The sequence below is a fragment of the Eriocheir sinensis genome, chromosome 70 (assembly GCF_024679095.1).
Source record: "Eriocheir sinensis breed Jianghai 21 chromosome 70, ASM2467909v1, whole genome shotgun sequence".
NCBI lineage: Eukaryota > Metazoa > Arthropoda > Malacostraca > Decapoda > Varunidae > Eriocheir > Eriocheir sinensis.
The window spans coordinates 7343377-7362488 of NC_066578.1; the positions used below are offsets into that span (position 1 = coordinate 7343377).

A 19112-nucleotide genomic window follows, 5' to 3' on the forward strand; every position below is an offset into this window, starting at 1 on the left:
AGAAAGCTTTGCCACAGGGACAGAGTCACACTCCTGCAGGGTGTGAAGCCTGTTGTGGTGCTGGTGGGAAGCAGTGTGCACTCAAGGTGTAGAGGAGTGGCCTTACTATGCAACACTGAAGGTATTCTCGGATACATTGTGTGACAACGTGTAGTATTCACCTATAATAGCATTTTAAATACAGATATGAATCATAGCGACATTTTTCTCAGGGGAGGGAGGTCTTTGCAGTGTTACCAGAAGTTACATAGTCCTTACAGTCCTGTCACTCCTATTGGTGGCATGTTCTTACTAGATATTGACTCATGACCTTGAGACATTCAGGCAACTTTTTCTCGGGATGAAAGAGTCTGCTGTACCACTTGACATGATCCTGATACAGCTGAGGTAGTGGTAAGGTGTGTCTGGCATGTCCACTTAACCATCACCACTATTCTTGCAACACTCCGCCCACAAGCGAGAGAGCCCGGGTTCGATTCCCAGGCGGAGTGGAAAAATTTGGGCGGCTTTTCCAATACCCTATGCCTCTGTCCACCCAGCAGTGAATGAGTACCAGGTATTAATCGGGGGTTGTGTCCCGTCTCCTGGGATCTGTTCCCTTTTATAATTCCTTCCCCTTCTGTCTCTCTGGCATATGACCACAGATGTTGCGCCGACTAAACGAAACTTTCCAACTATTCTTGCAGACAAGCAGAATGGTTTTTATTTATTACTTTTTCTTATGTGCTGTCTGTAGCACTGCTAGGCTCTTGAGAGGCCATGTGGAGGGCCGCAGTGTGGTGGAACAGGTGAATTTTTTATTTTAAGTGGCTGCCATGATGTATAACTTCCTTGGCCCATGCTGTCCCCTGGTGCTCCTCTTGACTGACGTTTAGGGTTGACTGAAGCTCTGGACATCACGTGGTTGATCTTCCGCCACTCAGTGATGGTTGAAAATTGTCAGTGTCGTGTGGCGCCACCCATTGTTGAAACTCCACCTCTTTAGTGTAGGTCAGAGAGGCTGTGGCAAGGTTGAGGGGTGGAAAGACTGACTCGGTGGACTGCACGGCAAGATGCTTCTTGGCCTCATGGCAGAGACCCTACGCCCCTGTCCACCCAGCAGTGAATGGGTACCAGGTATTAACCGGGTGTTGTGTCCCGTCTCCTGGGATCTGTTCCCTTCTCCTATAATGGTGAAGGAGTGCAATAAGAAAAAACTTGGGAAAGAGTTTTATTGAAAAAGATAATCACCACGAACTTGGTAGCTAAAATACTCTAAATACATGTTATTCTAAGGTTCAGTGTTTCCACAGTTCTGTCATGGCTCTCCTTAAAGTATCCTGTTGATTTTATACATTCAAGCCTTCAGAGTTACAGTCATTGTGGTCTTCCCTTGACGAGTGGTCTTGGCCTACCACTGGAACATGAATGGCACTTCCGGCACACGCTTGCATGTGCCCAAGAGGTGCTTAGAGAGCTGGGGCGGCAGGTGGTTGGTGTTCAGGTTAGGCAGACACTTGAATCCCTTCTTGCACTTGCCGGCAGAACCCCACGGCCCGCCACAGGTGTCACCGGGGCCCTAGGGATAGCAGGGAAATAAGCACTAATTCATTAACTCTACATCTTGAACTTTTGATTGTATGGCCCATATTTTAACTACTCTATTCTATTCCATAACTCTATATCTTGAACTTTTTAAAGCCCATATTCTCAAGCTCACACACACACATTTGATAAGGCTTTGGTGGACACTGTGGTAGTATTTGATTGTAAGGACCACATTCTCGAGCATTTCCAAGCTCACACACACACATTTCATAAGGCTTTGGTAGAGGTTGTGTTAGTATTTGATTTTAACTTATTTTAGGCCCACATTCTCGAGCATTTCCAAGCTCACACACACACACACATTTGATAAGGCTTTGGTAGAGAGTGTTAGAGCTGAAATCATCTGAGAATCGGAACCTAGATACTTACCAGCCTATCTATCTATCTATATCTACCTATATATATATATGTGTGTGTCTACAAACCCACCTTTCTACACAGTTCACAGCAGTTACAGACAGACAGAGCGGTCCCGTGCTTGCAGTAGGTCACGTCGGGGCAGGAGTTCTTGTTGCATGGCCCACAGGAGAGTGCCAGACACCTGTGGGTTAGAGGAAGACTTTGGACCTCATGGTTTGAAGGGAGAGAATTTGATGCTTCTTGTGGGGAATGGAGAAGATAGGGATATGGTTGAGGAGGAGGTTGTTGGGGTTGCAGAGGTGTGGGTTGAGGAGGTTGTGGGGATGGAGGAGTAAGTTGATGGGGGTTGAAGAGAGGTTGTAGGGAAAGTTGTGGGTTGAGGAGGAGGTTGTGGGGGTGAAGGAGAAGGTTGTGAGGGTTGAAGGAGGAGGTTGTGGGTGGTGGAGGAAGAGGTTGTGACAGAGTTGGAGGAGGAGGATGCAAGGGTTGAGTAAGAGGTTGTGGAGTTAGAAAAAGAGGTTGAGGAGATGGAGGAGGAGGCTGTGGAGTTAGAAAGGGAGGTTGTGTGGGTTGAAGAAGGAGGAGGAGGTTGTGGGGAGGTTCAGAAGGTGGTTAGGTGGAGCTGAGGAAGAAGTGGAGATGAAGGAGGAGGAGGAGGTTGAGATGGAGGTTTTGTAGGGTGAGAAGATTCTGGAGGTTGAGGAGGAGGTTTTAGATGTCGAGGAGGAGGTTCTGGAGGTTGAGGAGGAGGTTACAGAGATTGAAGAGGAGGTTTTGAAGGTCGAGAAGAGGGTTGTGTGAGGATGAGGTTATGGAGATCTATGAGGAGGTTGTGGATATCGAGGAGGAGGTTGCGGAGGTTGAGAGGTTATGGAGATCGGGAAAGAGGTTGCGGAGGTTGAGAGAGGTTATGGAGGTTGAGGAAAGGGTTCTGGAGGTTGAGAAAGAAGTGGAGTTCGAGTAGAAGGTTCTGATGGAAGAGGTTTTTTCATTCTCTCTCTCTCTCTCTCTCTCTCTCTCTCTCTCTCTCTCTCTCTCTCTCTCTCTCTCTCTCTCTCTCTCTCTCATTTACCACTCCTTATACATTGATTTTACTTTTTTTCATCTTATTTTCTCTTTCAAAGCTAACACTCTCTCTCTCTCTCCCTCTCTCTCTCTCTCTCTCTCTCTCTCTCTCTCTCTCTCTCTCACGTAAAGTTGGGGACACAAGTTGAGCTGCGCGCGGCCTCAGTGCACGTCTCCGCTCCATTGTCCCTTGAGGCTGTGGTGAGGGGTAACGCATCAGCCCAGGACACAGCCAGGACAGGTGTTGCATCCTGTTTACCTTAGATTACGTTCCCCAGGTGTCTCCAGGTGCCCAGTTTTATCATTATGAGACTGCGTAATTAAAGTTCTGGAGACGTTGTTGAGGAAGAGAAGACTGAGGAGATGAAGGAACAGAGAGAAGGAGAAGGAAGGAAAGATAAGATTGATAAATTGATATAGATAGATAGATAGAGGAGAAAAAATGGGAACACGAAAGAGACGAAGGAACAAAAGGAAAGAGATAGATAGATAGATAAAGAGATAGAGAATATTACCCATACCTTGGCATAAAAAGTAGATTGCTTTCCTTCCCTTCCTCCGTATCTAAAATCTGGTTTGATCTCGTACATTTAAATGTTTCTAAATGTTTGAATTAAATTTTGCTGAGCCAGTGTTCATGGTTAGTATGCCCATCTATGAATCCGTGGTACCAGTTCGAACCGGCCCACACGTGCCGCTCACCCAGCTGTTCATCCTCCCTTTCGGGCTGGTCGATGAATGATTTCCTGGGGAAGGTAAACTGTAGTAACCCGGATATGTCACACTGGCCTTGTGTCCCGGGGTCAAAGGGTCAAAGGCCAGTGCGACAGAGATGTGAGCACAGCGGCCACGCACAGCTATGCGTATGTCCTCAATTTTATGCTGTGCGGCAGCGCAGTGCGTTTGAAAGGAACGTTTTCAGCATGTTAAGAAGGGCTGTTCAGTACTCGGTGTGAAATTCTCCCCTACCTGTCCTGCATGGTCATCAGCACCACCACCGCCACCAGCATCAAAGGAGCCACCAATTTCATCTCCGTTGAGCTAAGCAAAGACCGGATGAGGCCTCCGGTTGACTTATCTCTGACTACTACGAGTCTACGTGTTTCAAATTATCACTTCCGGGTTCGAATCGTGTTTTTCCAGGTTCACTGAAGTCTCATATTGCGTGCTTTCGTTTCGTTGGTAGCTGTTGTGTTTTCTGTAAGTTTTATTAATCACGATCGGTTACTATGGTGTATTCTGTCCCTTTGTTCAGCGTCTCAAACGTTAAGTACCAGACAACGTTTCCGGAGAGTTCAGTTTCGGGTTCACTCAAGTCTCATATCGCTGTCCTGCTTTCAACTTTAGCTTTGTGGTTTTATAAGTTATCTCAGTCCCACGGTCAGTATAAGGTATGTCCTGGGCCTTTGTTCTTCGCCTCTGCTCTTATCAAACGTTAACTATGTCGTCGGCAACGTCTTCTATATGTTCACTCAAAGTCTCAAATTGCTTTCCTTCTTTCAGTTCGTGTTTTTTATATGTTCTTTTAGTCCCACGGTCAGTATAAGGTGTGTCCTGGGTCCTTGTTCTTCGTCTCTGCTCTTATCAAACGTTAACTATGTCTTCAAAATGTTCACTCAGGTCTCAACTCGCTGTCTTGCTTTTAGTTCTATATCTTCGTGGTTTTCATGATTCTTTTTCAGTCACACGGACAGTAAGGTGTGTCCTGGGCTCTCGTTCTTCGTCTCTGCTCTTATCAAACGTTAACTATGTCTTCAAAATGTTCACTCAAGGTCCCAAATCGCTATCTTGCTTTCAAATCTTTATCTTCGTGGTTTTTATGATTTTTTTTCAGTCCCACGGTCAGTGTAAGGGGTGTCCTGGGCTCTTCTTCGTCTCTGCTCTTGTCAAACGTTAACTATGCCTTCAATATGTTCACTCAAGGTCCCAAATCGCTATCTTGCTTTCAAATCTTTATCTTCGTGGTTTTTATGATTTTTTTTCAGTCCCACGGTCAGTCTAAGGTGTGTCCTGGGCCCTTGTACGCCTGTCTCTGTGTAGGGAAGGATGGAGGGGAACTAGGGACGAGGGCGGCGGGAGAGCTGTTCTTGATAATGGCCCGTATCCTGTATTACATGATTTCATTACCACGTTGAGCTGAGCGAACCTTTGTGCCACGCTTCGACGGGAAAGTACGTCGTGTATCGAGGCCTTATGTGATCACTTGTAGGACTAAAACTTACTGAATGATGATGAATTAGTGTAGATCTCTCCCCTTATACGTTGTTAGCAATATGACCCCAAAATAAGTGACTATATACCAAGAATTTGTAACCCTAATACGTACATGAACGCTGGATAAGAACATTGTATATAGTTTTTTTAATTATTACTGAAGTTTTTAGGTTACTATAGATGCTTAGATTGGATTCAGGTTATTAAGTCTCAGGAATATATTATAATGATGTTCGTGAATGAAGGATTTAACTCTCTCTCTCTCTCTCTCTCTCGTGTTGAGTTGGGACCGGATAGAAGTGGAGGAGGAGGTTGTGGGAGGTGGAGGAGGAGGGGGCTGTAAGGGTGGAGGAGGAGGTTGTGAAGGTGGAAGAGGAGGTTGTGAGGGTGGAAGAGGAGGTTGTGAGGGTGGAGGAGGAGGTTGTGAAGGTGGAGGAGGAGGTTGTGGGTTGAGGAAGAGGAGGAATACTTTCATTATTATTGTTGTTATTATTATTATTATTATTATTATTATTATTATTATTCCTATTTTTCTTTATTTGCTTGTTCCTTTTCTGATTTTTCTTCTTTTTTCTTTTCCTTCTCTTCTCTTTCTTCTCCTCCTCCTTTTTATTCTTCTTATCATTATTATTATTATTATTATTATTATTATCTATTTTTTCCATCATAAATTAGGCTCAAATACTGCTAAGGTTGGAATATTGAAAATTCAGATACATAAATCCTTTTTGTATTTACGTAAAGATAACAGAAGGTATAGGCACACTCAACACCTCTCAAACTTTATATAAAAACACTCCTTCCTCTTGCAGACTCCTAATGTTCTTCACTCTTATTAAATCTCTAATTACTATTTCTGATAATTTCGCAACACATTTCCTCGTACAAAAGGTATCATCAAATCCAACAACCTAATTAACCTAACCTAACCTTCCCTCTTGCAGACTCCTCATTACTATTTCTTGACACATTTCCTCATACAAAAGCTTTAAACACACCCAACAACCTAACCTAACCTCACCTTTCCTCTTGCAGACTCCTTATGTTCTTATTAAATCTCTCTTTTCTATTCCTTAACACATTTCCCCATACAAAATACACATCCAACAACGTAACCTAACCTTACCTTCCTTCTTGCAGACTCCTTATGTTCTTCGCTCTTTTTAAATCTCTCATTACTATTTCTCAACACATTTCCTCATACAAGACCTATAAACACATCCAACAACCTAACCTAACCTCACTTTCCCTCTTGCAGACTCCTTATGTTCTTCACTCTTATTAAATCTCTCATTACTATTAGTACTCAACACATTTCCTCATACAAAAGCTTAAATCACACGCAACAACCTAACCTAACCTCACCTTCCCTCATGCAGACTCCTAATGCTCTTCACTCTTATTAAATCTTTCATTACTATTTCTCAACACATTTCCTCATACAAAACCTGTAAACACACACTCCACACACCTTTCCAACTTTCTTATAAATGCCCTTCAATCTTACTAAATGTTTTACTACTATTTCTTGACACATTTCCTCATGGCAGCCTCCACAAAGCGGTACAAGTGAATGCCCCGGCTGGCTGTGAGGTCGGTGGCGCCCTTTCGAAGGTAGAAGTCAATGCTTGAAGTGTTCCAGCCGAGGACAACAAACTGGAGGTAGCTGGCCCCTAGAGTAAGGCCGCGCTGTCATGGGGAAATATACACGAATAAGGTTTTATATAGTAGCTGCAAAACTGAATGGATAAAGGACACTGAGCTGGAGGTAACTTGCTTCAAAAATAATAAGAAAGCACACAAATCAGGTTTTATATAGTAGCTGCGAAACTGAATGGATAAAGGACACTGAACTTGAGGTAACTTGCTTCAATAATAATAATAATGTACACAAATCAGGTTTTATATCATAGGTGTAAAACTGTAAGGACACTGAACTGAAGGTAACGGGGTAGGGTAGGTCACGCTGTACTACTACTACTACTACTACTACTACTACTACTACTACTACTACTACTACTACTACTACTACTACTAAAAGAAATACACATAGCAGGCTCTCGATCTTAGGTCCAAAACTGAATGCTAAAGTTAATGGATAAGGGTAACATTGTATAGATAATAAGTTTCCAGGAGCTGCCGGGAAAATAAGAGGCATAAAAAAAGACTTAGGACAAAAACAATAGCTATAAAAGTGAGTTAGTGTATATATATAACATCTGGGTGCTGACTTTTGCCTTAAAATTATCAATATCAATAAAGGGAAAGAGAAACAGTCTAATACAATCCAGTACATTCCACAATTTAATCAAAGTGGGAAGAAGTGAACAGGAAAATTGGTTAGTTGCTCAAAAAATTACCCTGGTGTTAGGCTTTGACGGGGCCCTAATGTAAAGCCTCCGGAGTTAACCCAGTAGCAGCGACAGGCCAAATTTGTGGCTTTACCGTGTAGCAGCAACGGGCCAAATTTGTGGCTTTACTGTGTAGCAGCGACGGGCCAAATTTGTGGCTTTACTGTGTAGCAGCGACAGGCCAAATTTGTGCCATGATATAAACCCCCCAAAATAGATGATACATAATCTGATCAAAAATGCTTTGATATATATTATTAAATGGTTTGTGTGAGGGGTGATTTTTTCTCATTTTTGTCGCTAAGAGGGACCATTAAGAAACATGATCCCGCTGCTACCGGGTTAATTTTAGCTCCTATTTACTTTGGCAACTCTTACAACCCAAGCTACTGGGGCAGGATCTTTTCTTCTGCCTCCCTACCCTGCTGTTAGCCTTTGATGGGGCCCTAATGTATAGCCTGAAGCCACACTTACTTGAGCCACCTGGGCCATGAAGGCTGATCCAAGGCCATACTGGCGGTAGTCCGGCCTCACGTACAGGTCCTCCAAGTATATCCCTCGGCCCTTGGAGGAGAAGGTGTGGTAGAGCAGCATGTAGCCAAGTAAGCTTTCGTTGCTCTCTGCCACGAAGCTCTCGAAGAAGAGGCCGAGCGGTGAGGAGTCTGTGAGCATTGCTGCGAACACGATAGTTTTATTTAATCCTTTTATTTTTTCTTAGTAATGGTAGCAGCTCAAGGGCATAAGATAAGAGAAAAAAGAGCTTGCTAAGTTCTCCTCCAGCAAAATGAAGCCTTGTCAAACTATCAATGGGCTCATAAAACTACCCATGGGAGTACTAACACAGCCTCTATGGAAGGCTTATCAAATGTGGGTGTGTGAGCCCCAAATTGTCAAGAGAATGTGAGCCTCTGAAGATCTACAAAGGAATACTTACTGTTGGCATTAAGCTTGGGACATTCAGGCATCTTCTCAAAGTCTGCCAGCTCTTGGATCATGGTCGTTATACCTGGGAAGTCTTTGGGGCTACCTGGGTGCACTCTAATTGGTTCTTTGCCTTTGGAACTGTGGAAGTGAAGAAATGGACTTGGTCAGGTTATATCATGCGTAGAACTGATATATTTTTCCATGTTTCGCTTACGTTGTGTTTTATCTATATTCTGGTTATGGCACCATGTTCACGAGACTCCTCTTTATAGAATGAGATGGTTTACTGCCTCGACGTTTGCCGCAAATATCAGTTATATATAAAAGTGGTATAAATGCTTGGTTTGAACAGACTGCTATATGATGGCTGAAAATGATGATGATGATGTTAAAGGTCATTCTAATTTATGTACCCTTTCTATCTTATCTATATCTTTTCTCTATCTTTCTGTCTATCTATACCTAGCTACCTATCTTTCTAAATATCTATGTCTGTCTACCTACTGTCAGCTTCCTCTTGCCACAGAAAAGAAAAACAGACACAAGCTAAAGCCTTTCCTCTTCTCACCCTGCCTGCATATTTTCCATGGCTTTCTTATCCATGGAGAAGAAATGCCAATCCTCTGCCTCGGTAAGATTCTTGGCCCCAAGCTTCTTGAACAGGCTCACACCTCCCTTGTTTGCCTTGTCCAGCACCAGGTCACAGTGAGCACAACCCAGGTCCAAGGCAGTCTGCTCAGGGGGGATGGGACTGTTAATACTTTAGTGGTCCTTGGATTAAATGATTTTGAGTATGTGTTTATTTAAATGTTAATCTTGAAACTACTTTTACTGCTTCTGTTTCCCTTTTTATGTTACTAGTTTATACGTGTCTGTAATGCCCACGAATTTCACTTCACTAGAATTTCACATGAACAACGCGCGTAATGAAACACACAAGAAATTAATCCGGACAAGGAAAGGTTTTGCCAGCGCCAGGGATCGAACCCACGACCAGTGAGACGGGAAAGCCACTCCTTAACCAGTTGGCCAAAGAGGTATCCCACTCACCCATCAGGCTACCAAAAAACACATGCAGCCACACACCTGAAGCAACCTCCTGCACAGCTGCTCGGCCACACCTGACTGACGGGCCGCAGGGATCACAAAGACCTCCCTGATATACATGGCACGACCCTCCCATGGAGAGTACATGCGGTGGCCCAGGATGAAGCCTTGAAGCTCCCCCTTGGTGGCTCCCTCACCCTCCGTCACAAATGCCAGAAACACGGCTGATGGACCCCAACCGCCCTCCTCCAATGCTGAAAGAAATCGTGCCTTTGAGATTCTCTGTTTCATCATCATTATCAATTTTATCATCGTTTAACGTCCATTTATTCCCTATGGTGGGGTTGGACGGGATATGAGCCTCCTCCACTGTTGCCGGTCCATAGCCATTTCTTCCGTGATGTTCAGCCTCCTAATATCTTCCTCCACCACCTTTCTCCACGTCTTCCTTGGCCTTCCTGGTGGTCTTTTGCCCTCAACCTCAAAGTTCATGTCCAAACCACCTTAATCTGGTCTTACTCAGCAACTCTCTGTTATAGTTTGGTAATTGAAAAATGCCTTCTTCTTATCCTACAGAATGAATGTAATGCTCAGATTTGTCTTCACCGTAAAGTTCCTATGACTACAGTATATATTGCCTTATTTTAGCAGCACTATTTTCAACCACATTCTAATATTCCTGCATTATGGGAATTTTATTCAGGGTACGGTAATGATAAATCCAGGCATTACATGAACTGGTGATCTTGTTTCATGCAGTTTTCTCCTTAGACTTCAAAATTCAAAGGCAGTTTAGTCTTTCGAGTTAAGATTTTCCTATAAGCCATAACAATTGGATTATGAAGAAAATGTCAGAAAACCTACCGAAAGCACTTACAGTACTAGAACTATGAGAACAAAGTTGCCATTTACTGAGCAGCTTGGTGAACAACAGTATGGGGTTGAAGGTGATGGGTGTTATAGTAGGATATAAGACTCACAACACACCTTTAGCCACATCCCAGTGTATCCCTAGAAGTAATAGATGCTGCTGTCCATATTGCCAGATTGTCTTACTCAGCCTCTTATATTTATCAACTTCTGACCCAAAAACTGTCTCGTGGATGCTGATAAGGAGATTTGCATATAATTATCGTTAAAATAGTTAATTCCTGATGTTTCTTGGCAATAGTTAGGCGTCAGAAACCGGTAAATACTATGCTCTGAGTACGACAATCTGGCAGTGGTGGGCAGCGTGTCTTACCCTCCAAAGTCAGGTGGGGTGGAAGAACAGTGTTGTGCTCGGCCGCGTGTTGCTGCATCAGCTTATAAATGTTTTCGGCATCAGTCCTCTTGGCCTCTCGTACGCTGCAGCCTGCCATGGTTCACGGGGACACTGATGCAGCTGTATAAGGGAAGGAAATTATTCACACATTATCTTATCTATTTCAATTCTATTCAACCCGGTAGCAGCGGGGATCGTGTTTCTTAATGGTCCCTCTAAGCAAGAAAAAAAAAAAAAAATCACCCCTCACACAAACCATTTCATAAAATATATCAAAGCATTTGTAATAAGATTATATATCATCTTTTTTTGGGGGGTTTATATCATGGCACAAATTTGGCCCGTCGCTGCTACACGGTAAAGCCACAGATTTGGCCCGTCGCTGCTACCGGGTTAAAGTTCTGAATTACATCATGTTTGGCTCCCAGCACTGAAGCTTCTGATGAGGGGAAGAAAATTATTCACAAGCTAGCTCAATTATCTATTTCAACTGCAAAGAAAGTTAACCCGGTAACAGCGCGACGGGCCAAATCTGTGGCTTTACCGTGTAGCAGCGACGTGTCAAATTTGTGCCATGATATAAACCCCCAAAATAGATGATACATAATCTGATCACAAATGCTTGATATATTTTATGAAATGGTTTGTGTGAGGGGTGATTTTTTCTCATTTTTCTCGCTTGGAGGGACCATTAAGAAACATGATCCCCGCTGCTACCGGGTTGAGAATTATATCTTGTGTGGCTTCCACTTTTCAATCTTCTAGAGTTATAAGGCCATACTATTATCATTTTTCTCTTTCACCTCAATATTTTGTAACAATTTAGTTAGAATACATTCAAGAGCATTTGTCCAGTCTAGTTTTGAATGAGCTGATCAAGTCATCAAACTCATCAATTTATGAGGAAAAATACATCAGTTTCTAGTTTACCCCAAGATATCTTGATTGGATTAATTATATATAGCCCTGACATCCTTGATTCGATATGCATTATATACTTGTATTGCCTGGGGGTTGGGGTGGCAGGTTCCTCCTTTCTCCTTTGAGGTGTACTTTTGCCGGCATCAATCAATACTTACCTATATTTTACTACCATATGCTTGTGGCTATGAGTTTCTTACAATACCTACCATGCTACTGTTCAATACTTATACTTTACTACCATATGCCATGAGTTTCTTACAATACCTACAATGCTACTGTTCAATACTTATACTTTACTACCATATGCCATGAGTTTCTTACAATACCTACCATGCTACTGTTCAATACTTATACTTTACTACCATATGCCATGAGTTTCTTACAATACCTACCATGCTACTGTTCAATTCTTATACTTTACTACCATATGCCATGAGTTTCTTACAATACCTACAATGCTACTGTTCAATACTTATACTTTACTACCATATGCCATGAGTTTCTTACAATACCTGCCATGCTACTGGGATGGAGTTCCCTGATGATGAAGACTACCGCTGTGCTTATGTAATTCACTCATACGATTATTCTACTTATATAATGATAAGAAACAAACTATCAATCAGTCAATCACTTACACCTTATTAACGTACCACAATTAAAAGAAGATAAGATTAGATTAGAAAAAAATGGTATCTGGGATTTGCGAAGGGATCATTGCCTTGAGTGGAGGTTGTGTGGGGGTGGAGGAGGAGGTTGTGAGGATGGAGGCGGAGGTTGTGAGGATGGAGGAGGAGGTTGTGGGGGTGGAGGAGGTTGTGAGGATGGAGGCGGAGGTTGTGGGGGTGGAGGAGGTTGTGAGGATGGAGGAGGAGGTTGTGAGGGTGGAAGAGGAGGTTGTGAGGTGTGGAATGAGGGAAGTTTAGGTGATCTTTTCCGTGCTAGAACGCCATGCTGTCTCTCTCTCTCTCTCTCTCTCTGTCTGTCTTCCTTAACTTTCTTTCTCTCCTCTAAGCAACCCTGACCTTCCCTTCTCTCTCTCCCCCGCAATGTGAAGGACCTAATTAAGAAGCGATACAGTGGCACAGGTCAAGAGAAGAAGAAGAAAAAAAGCCCGTCATCTGCGCCACCTTATATTCTTTGTACTTCATGTTTAAATTTTTGCATTCATGTAATATTGGCTGTGAGGGAATATTATCATTCCTCTACCACTCTGATAGTGTTGTGATATTCTTGTGTGTGTGTGTGCTTTAGAAATCTATATATTGTTTACTGTCCGATGTGGGCAGCGCAGCCATGGACGGGGCGGAGTGTGTCATGCAGGGCGGGGAGACGGCTAAGAGAGGCTAGAGTCCCTTTATATAGAACGACCAAGGATGAGAGACAAAATAAGAGTTCAGGGAAACGTCATCAACTCAGCCATGACGTGATAGTTGGATTTAACAATACTTATCGCTGTAAAGCATTATGGCAGCACCTACATATCCCTTCATCGCCTGCCCCGTGCCTGCAGGGAGGGACGCTGCCGCCTCCTGAACGTCATGAGCCTTGATAATGTACATGTCATGGGCCACGTGACCGACGCACTACCCAAGCTACATCAATGCAAATTAAGGCACTTTGCTTCCTTTCCGTTACCTGCTTGCAGAAAACTGTAGCATATGGAGAGAAAATTAGTGTAAAGTACTTAAGTGGGGGTGGAGGGGATTCTTAACACACACACACACACACACACACCACACACTATAATGAGTTAGTTGCTGCAATAAATTTTCTGTGCGATTCTAAGGTACTGTGAAGATATATAAGTTATCAATGAGCTCAGTAACATTGAACGTGTTTAATTTTGCTTGAGGGTCAAAATAGGTTTAGAAAATATTGTAGGAAAATGTCTTCAACATATTATAATGACATTGATAACCATGAAAATGAAAATTGTGCAACCTTATATATTAGGCTATTAAATAAAGATGGACTTATAACCCAACCCAGAGGAGTTTCTAGCTGAAGCTGAAGGAGGAGGAGGTTGTAAGGGTGGAGGAGGAGGTTGTGGGGGTGGAGGAGGAGTTTGTGAGGTGGAGGAGGTTGTGAGGGTGGAGGAGAAGGTTGTGGGGGTGGAGGAGGAGTTTGTGAGGTGGAGGAGGTTGTGAGGGTGGAGGAGAAGGTTGTGATGTGGAGGAGGCTGTGAGGGTGGAGGAGCAGATTGTGAGGTGGAGGAGGAAGTTGTGAGGGAGGAGGAGGTTGTGAGGGTGGAGGAGGAGGTTCTGAGGGTGGAGGAGGAGGTTGTGAGGTGGAGAAGGAGGAGGCTGTGGGGTGGAGGAGGTTGCTGTGAGGGTGGAGGAGGTTGTGGAGGGAGGAGGAGCAGATTGTACCACTTTCATTATTATTATTATTATTATTATTATTATTATTATTATTATCATCATCATCATTATAATTCGTCTTTTTTTTCCTCTACTTATTATCATTATTTTTATTATTACTTTTTTCATCTTTTTCTTCTTGTTTTAAATTAGGTTCAAATACTGCCAAGGTTGGAATAGTGAAACTTCAGATATAAACAAGTCTGTGGTATATTTCTGTATTTATATAGAAAAAAACAATAGGTATAAACACATTCAACACCTCTCAAACTTTATATAAAAACACTCTTCCCTCTCGCAGACTCCTTATATTATTACTAAATCTTTCAATACTATTTCTCGATACATTTCCTCGTGCAAAAGTTATAAACACACTCAAACTTTATATAAAAACACTCTTCCCTCTCACAGACTCCTTATATTATTACTAACTCTTTCATTACTATTTCTCGATACATTTCCTCGTGCAAAAGTTATAAACACACTCAAACTTTATATAATAACACTCTTCCCTCTCACAGACTCCTTATATTATTACTAACTCTTTCAATACTATTTCTCGATACATTTCCTCGTGCAAAAGTTATAAACACCTTCAAACTTTATATAAAAACACTCTTCCCTCTTGCAGACTCCTTATATTATTACTAAATCTTTCATTACTATTTCTCGATACATTTCCTCATGCAAAAGTTATAAACACACTCAAACTTTATATAAAAACACTCTTCCCTCTTGCAGACTCCTTATATTATTACTAAATCTTTCATTACTATTTCTCGATACATTTCCTTGTGCAAAAGTTATAAACACACTCAAAGTTAATATAAAAACACTCTTCTCCCGTATTAAAAGGCACAGACACACACTCCACACCTCTCTAACTTTCTTATAAATGTTCTTCACTTTTACTAAATCTCTTACTACTATTTCTCTATACATTTCCTCATACAAAAGTTATAAACAAGTCCACCACCTCTCAAACTTTATATAACAACACTCTTTTCCTTGCAGACTCCTTATGTTCTTATTAAATCTCTAACGACTATTTCTCGACACATTTCCTCATGGCAGCCTCCACAAAGCGGTACACTTGAATGCCTTGCCCGGCAGTGAGGTCGGTGGCACCCTTGAGGAGGTAGAAGCCAATGCTCGGTGTGTTCCAGCCGAGGACACTGAACTGGAGGTAACTGGCCCCTAGAGTAAGGCCACGCTGTAACAATAATAAGAATAAGAATATACAGAAATCAGGTTTTAGATCATAGATGCAAAAATGAACACTAAAATTAATGAGTAAATGAAGGCAACTGGCCCGTAGAGTAAGGCCACACTGCAATAAGAATAAGAAAAGGAAATACACAATGCAGGTTTTAAATCTTAGGGAACGTTGCCAGATTGTTGTACTCAATCTTATGTTTGCCGATTTCCAACTCATTAATTGCTTTCATCACCCAAATAACTGCCTTCATATATGGTTATCGTTTAAATGGTTAATTACTGGTGTTTCTTGCCAACAGTTATGGGACAGAAACCAGTAAATACGCGCCTCTGAGTAATGTAAAGCCTGATGCCACGCTTACTTGAGCTGCCTGGGCCATGAGGGCTGATCCGAGGCCTTGGTGGCGGTGGTCTGGCCTCACGTACAGGTCCTCCATGTATATCCCTCGGCCCTTGGAGGAGAAGGTGTGGTAGAGCAGCATGTAGCCAAGTAAGCTTTCGTTGCTCTCCGCCACAAAGCTCTCGAAGAAGTGGCCGAGTGGTGAGGAGTCTGTGAGCATTGCTGAGGAAGTACAAGTTTTATTGATTTTAGATTCATTTATTCATCTCAACGGCATAAGATAAGAGAAAAAGAAGGTTCGCTAAGCACTGCTCTAACAAAAAGAAGACTTATCAGACTATCACTAGGCTCGTAAAACTAGAACAATTATTATTTATTTATTTACTTTTTTATAGCAATGGAAAAGGCTCACTATGCACTGCTCCAGCAAAAAGAAGCCTTGTCAAACTCACTGGCCTCATAAAACTACACATGGGAATACTACTGACACAACCTCAATGAAAGCCTTAACAAATGTGGGTGTGCATGCCCCAAAATGTTTGAGAATACAAGCCTTAGATCTACGAGGATATACTTACTGTTGGCATCAATCTTGGGACCTTCAGGCATCTTCTCATAGTCTGCCAACTCTTGTATCATGGTCCTTATACCCGGGAAGTCTTTGGGGCTGGCTGGGCGCACTCTAACTGGTTCTGGAGCCTTGGAACTGTGGACATAAAGAAATTTACTTGGTCAGGTTATATCATGCGTAGAACAGCTAACAGATGGATGATAAAAGTAACAGTGAACCAGGAAATTGTAGAAGTCAGGGCAGATAGGGACCAGGTGGAGGGATGATATTAGAGCATTTACCAGAGCAGGATGGGGTACACTAACATCAGACAGAGGTGGAGGACATTAGGAAAGGCCTTTATTTAGCATTGGACTAATAGTAATATACAATGTTTGAAAATTATGATGATGGTGTAGGTCATTCTAATTTGCTTTTATCTACCTCTTAAATCTTATCTATATCTCATTTGTATCTTTTATATATATACCTATCTACTGTCTGACCCCTCATGCTAATTTCCTTTTATTTATTCTTTGTATCTTATCTTTATCTATATCTTAGCTGTATCTATCTATCGTAAGCTTCCTCTTACTACAGAATATGAACAACCATCAGATCAAGCCTTTCCTCTACTCACCCTGCCTCCATCTTTTCCATGGCCTTCTTATCCATGGAGAAGAAATGCCAATCCTCAGCCTCAGTAAGATTCTGTGCCCCAAGCTTCTCGAATAAGGTCACACCCACCTTGTTCCCTTTGTCCAGCAGCACATCACAGCGAGCACAACCCAGGTCCAAGGCAGCCTGCTCGGGGGACAAGAGGGAGTCTTTAGTGGTCTTTGGAGTGGATGATCTTGAGCTACAGTGATTATTTGACTTATTTTGGAAACTACTAATACTACTAATAATAATAATACTCAAGAAATATGAAATCAAAAGAACAGTAATTTTCTACACTAAATAATTAGGCTATCTTCCTTACCGTACATGAAAATAATACATTTTTACCAACTCACAACAACATAATGAACACATACTGTCCTAACACCCATACTACAAACCATATACAGCCACACACCTGAAGCAACCTCCTGCACAGCTGTCTGGCCACACCTGACTGATGGGCCGCAGGGATGACAAAGACCTCCCTTATACACATGGCGCGACCCTCCCATGTTGAGTATGTGCGGTGGGCCAGGACGTAGCCTTGAAGCTCCCCCTCGGTGCCTCCCTCACGCTCTGCCACGCACGCCAGAAACACGGCTGATGGACCCCAACCGCCCTCCTCCAACGCTGAAAGAAATAATGCCTCTTGAGATTCTGTTTCCTTTGTCAACACCTACTGGTAAATAAAAAAAGGTCTTACTTCTTCTCCTACAGCAAGAGTGTACTGCCCAGATTTATCACAGTGTAGTTGTGAATAAGGTAACCTGTAATTATATTCTTTGTGATGTGGTGTAATACTGCAACATCACCCTGTAAGGCACTAATAAGTAGGAAGCAGTGGGAATATGTAATGCCTGGATTTATCATTACCATAAATTTGTTATAATCAGTTGTAAGACTCGTGACACACCTTTAGCCACAACCTAGTGCATCCCCTAACCTAACCTAAGCTAACCTAACCTAAGCTAACCTAAGCTAACCTAACCTAAGCTAACCTAACCTAACCTAAGCTACCTATAGTCCAACCAAATTGTCGAGTCCGTTTGGGCGGAGGCTCCAGCGGGTCCATTTCTCCCCTCTGCTCTGCCACACAGTCCCAACACCTATCTCTTCCTCTCATATGTAAGGTAAAGGTAACATATGATAGGAAAAAACAGGTGTTGTGACCGTGTGGCAGAGCAGAGGGGAGAAATGGACCCGTGGGAGCCTCCGCCTAAACGGACTTGACAATTTGGTTGGACTATAACCTAACCTAACCTAAGGTAATAGATGCTGCAGTGTCGTACCCTCCAACGTCAAGTGGGCTGGAAGAACTGTGTTGTGCTCGGCTGCGTGTTGCTGCATCAGCTTATAAACGTTTCCAGCATCAGTCTTCTTGGCCTCTCGTACGTTGCAGCCCGCCATGGCTCACGGGGACACTGACGCAGCTGCACAGAGGAAAGAAATGATTCATACACTAGCTTACCTATTTCAACAGCATGGAGCGTTAACTTACACTTAGTTGAATTCCATCAGCTGGGGCTCCACTGTAACCAGGCAGCTCCTTTTCTTCCTTGCTCCAATCAGTGAGTCTGTTGGTGTTGGCGGCTGGCTTACCTGTTGATTGCTTACCTGGTGATTGCTTACCTGGTGATTGCTTACCTGGTGATAGTAAAGAGACTAGGGAGCTTTGTTCATAAGGTGCCTCTTCTCACTGTTCTTCCATTCTATCGTACTGATTTTTTAAAGTATTGACGCTGGATATAACTTCTCCAGGCAAGCTGCTCCACTTATTCACTACCCTTGCATTAAAGAACTTCCCTCTCTTGAGTGTTCTGTGCCTAGGCCTACTCAACTTAGGCTGTGTCCCCTGAGAATGGTGTCTTCTCTTGGACAGCTGGAAGAATTGGGAAAACTCAAGATTCTCGAGTCAATCCAGCAGTTTGTGTGTTTCTATCATATAGCCGCGAATTCTCCTCTTAGTGCCAAATAAGTGTAATTGGCCGCCGAATCGTTTAAAAATATATAAGCTCTCTGTCGCCCGATGGAAAGTCTTGATGTCTGTCTATATTCTCTGATACTCACTGTGGAACGCTACCATAGTGCTCAAATAACTCACTTAACAGTAATTTCATGCACTGAGCAACTTGTTTACTTACATAATAATAATAAATAGGATACTGTTTTGAGTGTGTTATCTATGGGACACGTATGCAAACTATATTAACACGACCATTTATTAAATACATAAGCCATTCAA

General features: G+C 42.6%; 1 protein-coding gene and 2 long non-coding RNA genes across 4 annotated transcripts; 1 reads left to right on the plus strand and 2 right to left on the minus strand.

Annotated features, from left to right (window-relative positions):
• Positions 1 to 1526: 1526 nt before the first annotated feature.
• LOC126988814 (uncharacterized) lies at positions 1527 to 3527 on the minus strand. Its single transcript, XR_007742546.1, has 3 exons — positions 3139 to 3527; positions 2017 to 2128; positions 1527 to 1558 (listed from the first exon to the last, which is right to left on the minus strand). It is a non-coding gene; the product is annotated as an uncharacterized LOC126988814 (long non-coding RNA).
• On the plus strand, positions 2133 to 3143 carry LOC126988816 (uncharacterized). Of its 2 annotated transcripts, none has more exons than XR_007742549.1 (2): positions 2133 to 2261; positions 2335 to 3143. It is a non-coding gene; the product is annotated as an uncharacterized LOC126988816 (long non-coding RNA). The 2 variants fall into 2 exon arrangements; XR_007742550.1 differs by having other exon boundaries at positions 2248 to 2261; positions 2424 to 3143.
• A 2415-nt stretch (positions 3528 to 5942) lies between the features above and the next one.
• On the minus strand, positions 5943 to 18937 carry LOC126988684 (uncharacterized). Its single transcript, XM_050847038.1, has 12 exons — positions 18160 to 18937; positions 17286 to 17500; positions 16848 to 17011; positions 16236 to 16363; positions 15680 to 15879; positions 15146 to 15312; positions 10895 to 10932; positions 9588 to 9802; positions 9070 to 9233; positions 8512 to 8639; positions 8052 to 8251; positions 5943 to 6915 (listed from the first exon to the last, which is right to left on the minus strand). The coding sequence occupies exons 1-12, from the start codon at positions 18275 to 18277 to the stop codon at positions 6748 to 6750; spliced, it is 1905 nt and encodes a 634-aa protein (XP_050702995.1). The 5' UTR covers positions 18278 to 18937; the 3' UTR covers positions 5943 to 6747.
• Positions 18938 to 19112: the final 175 nt, after the last annotated feature.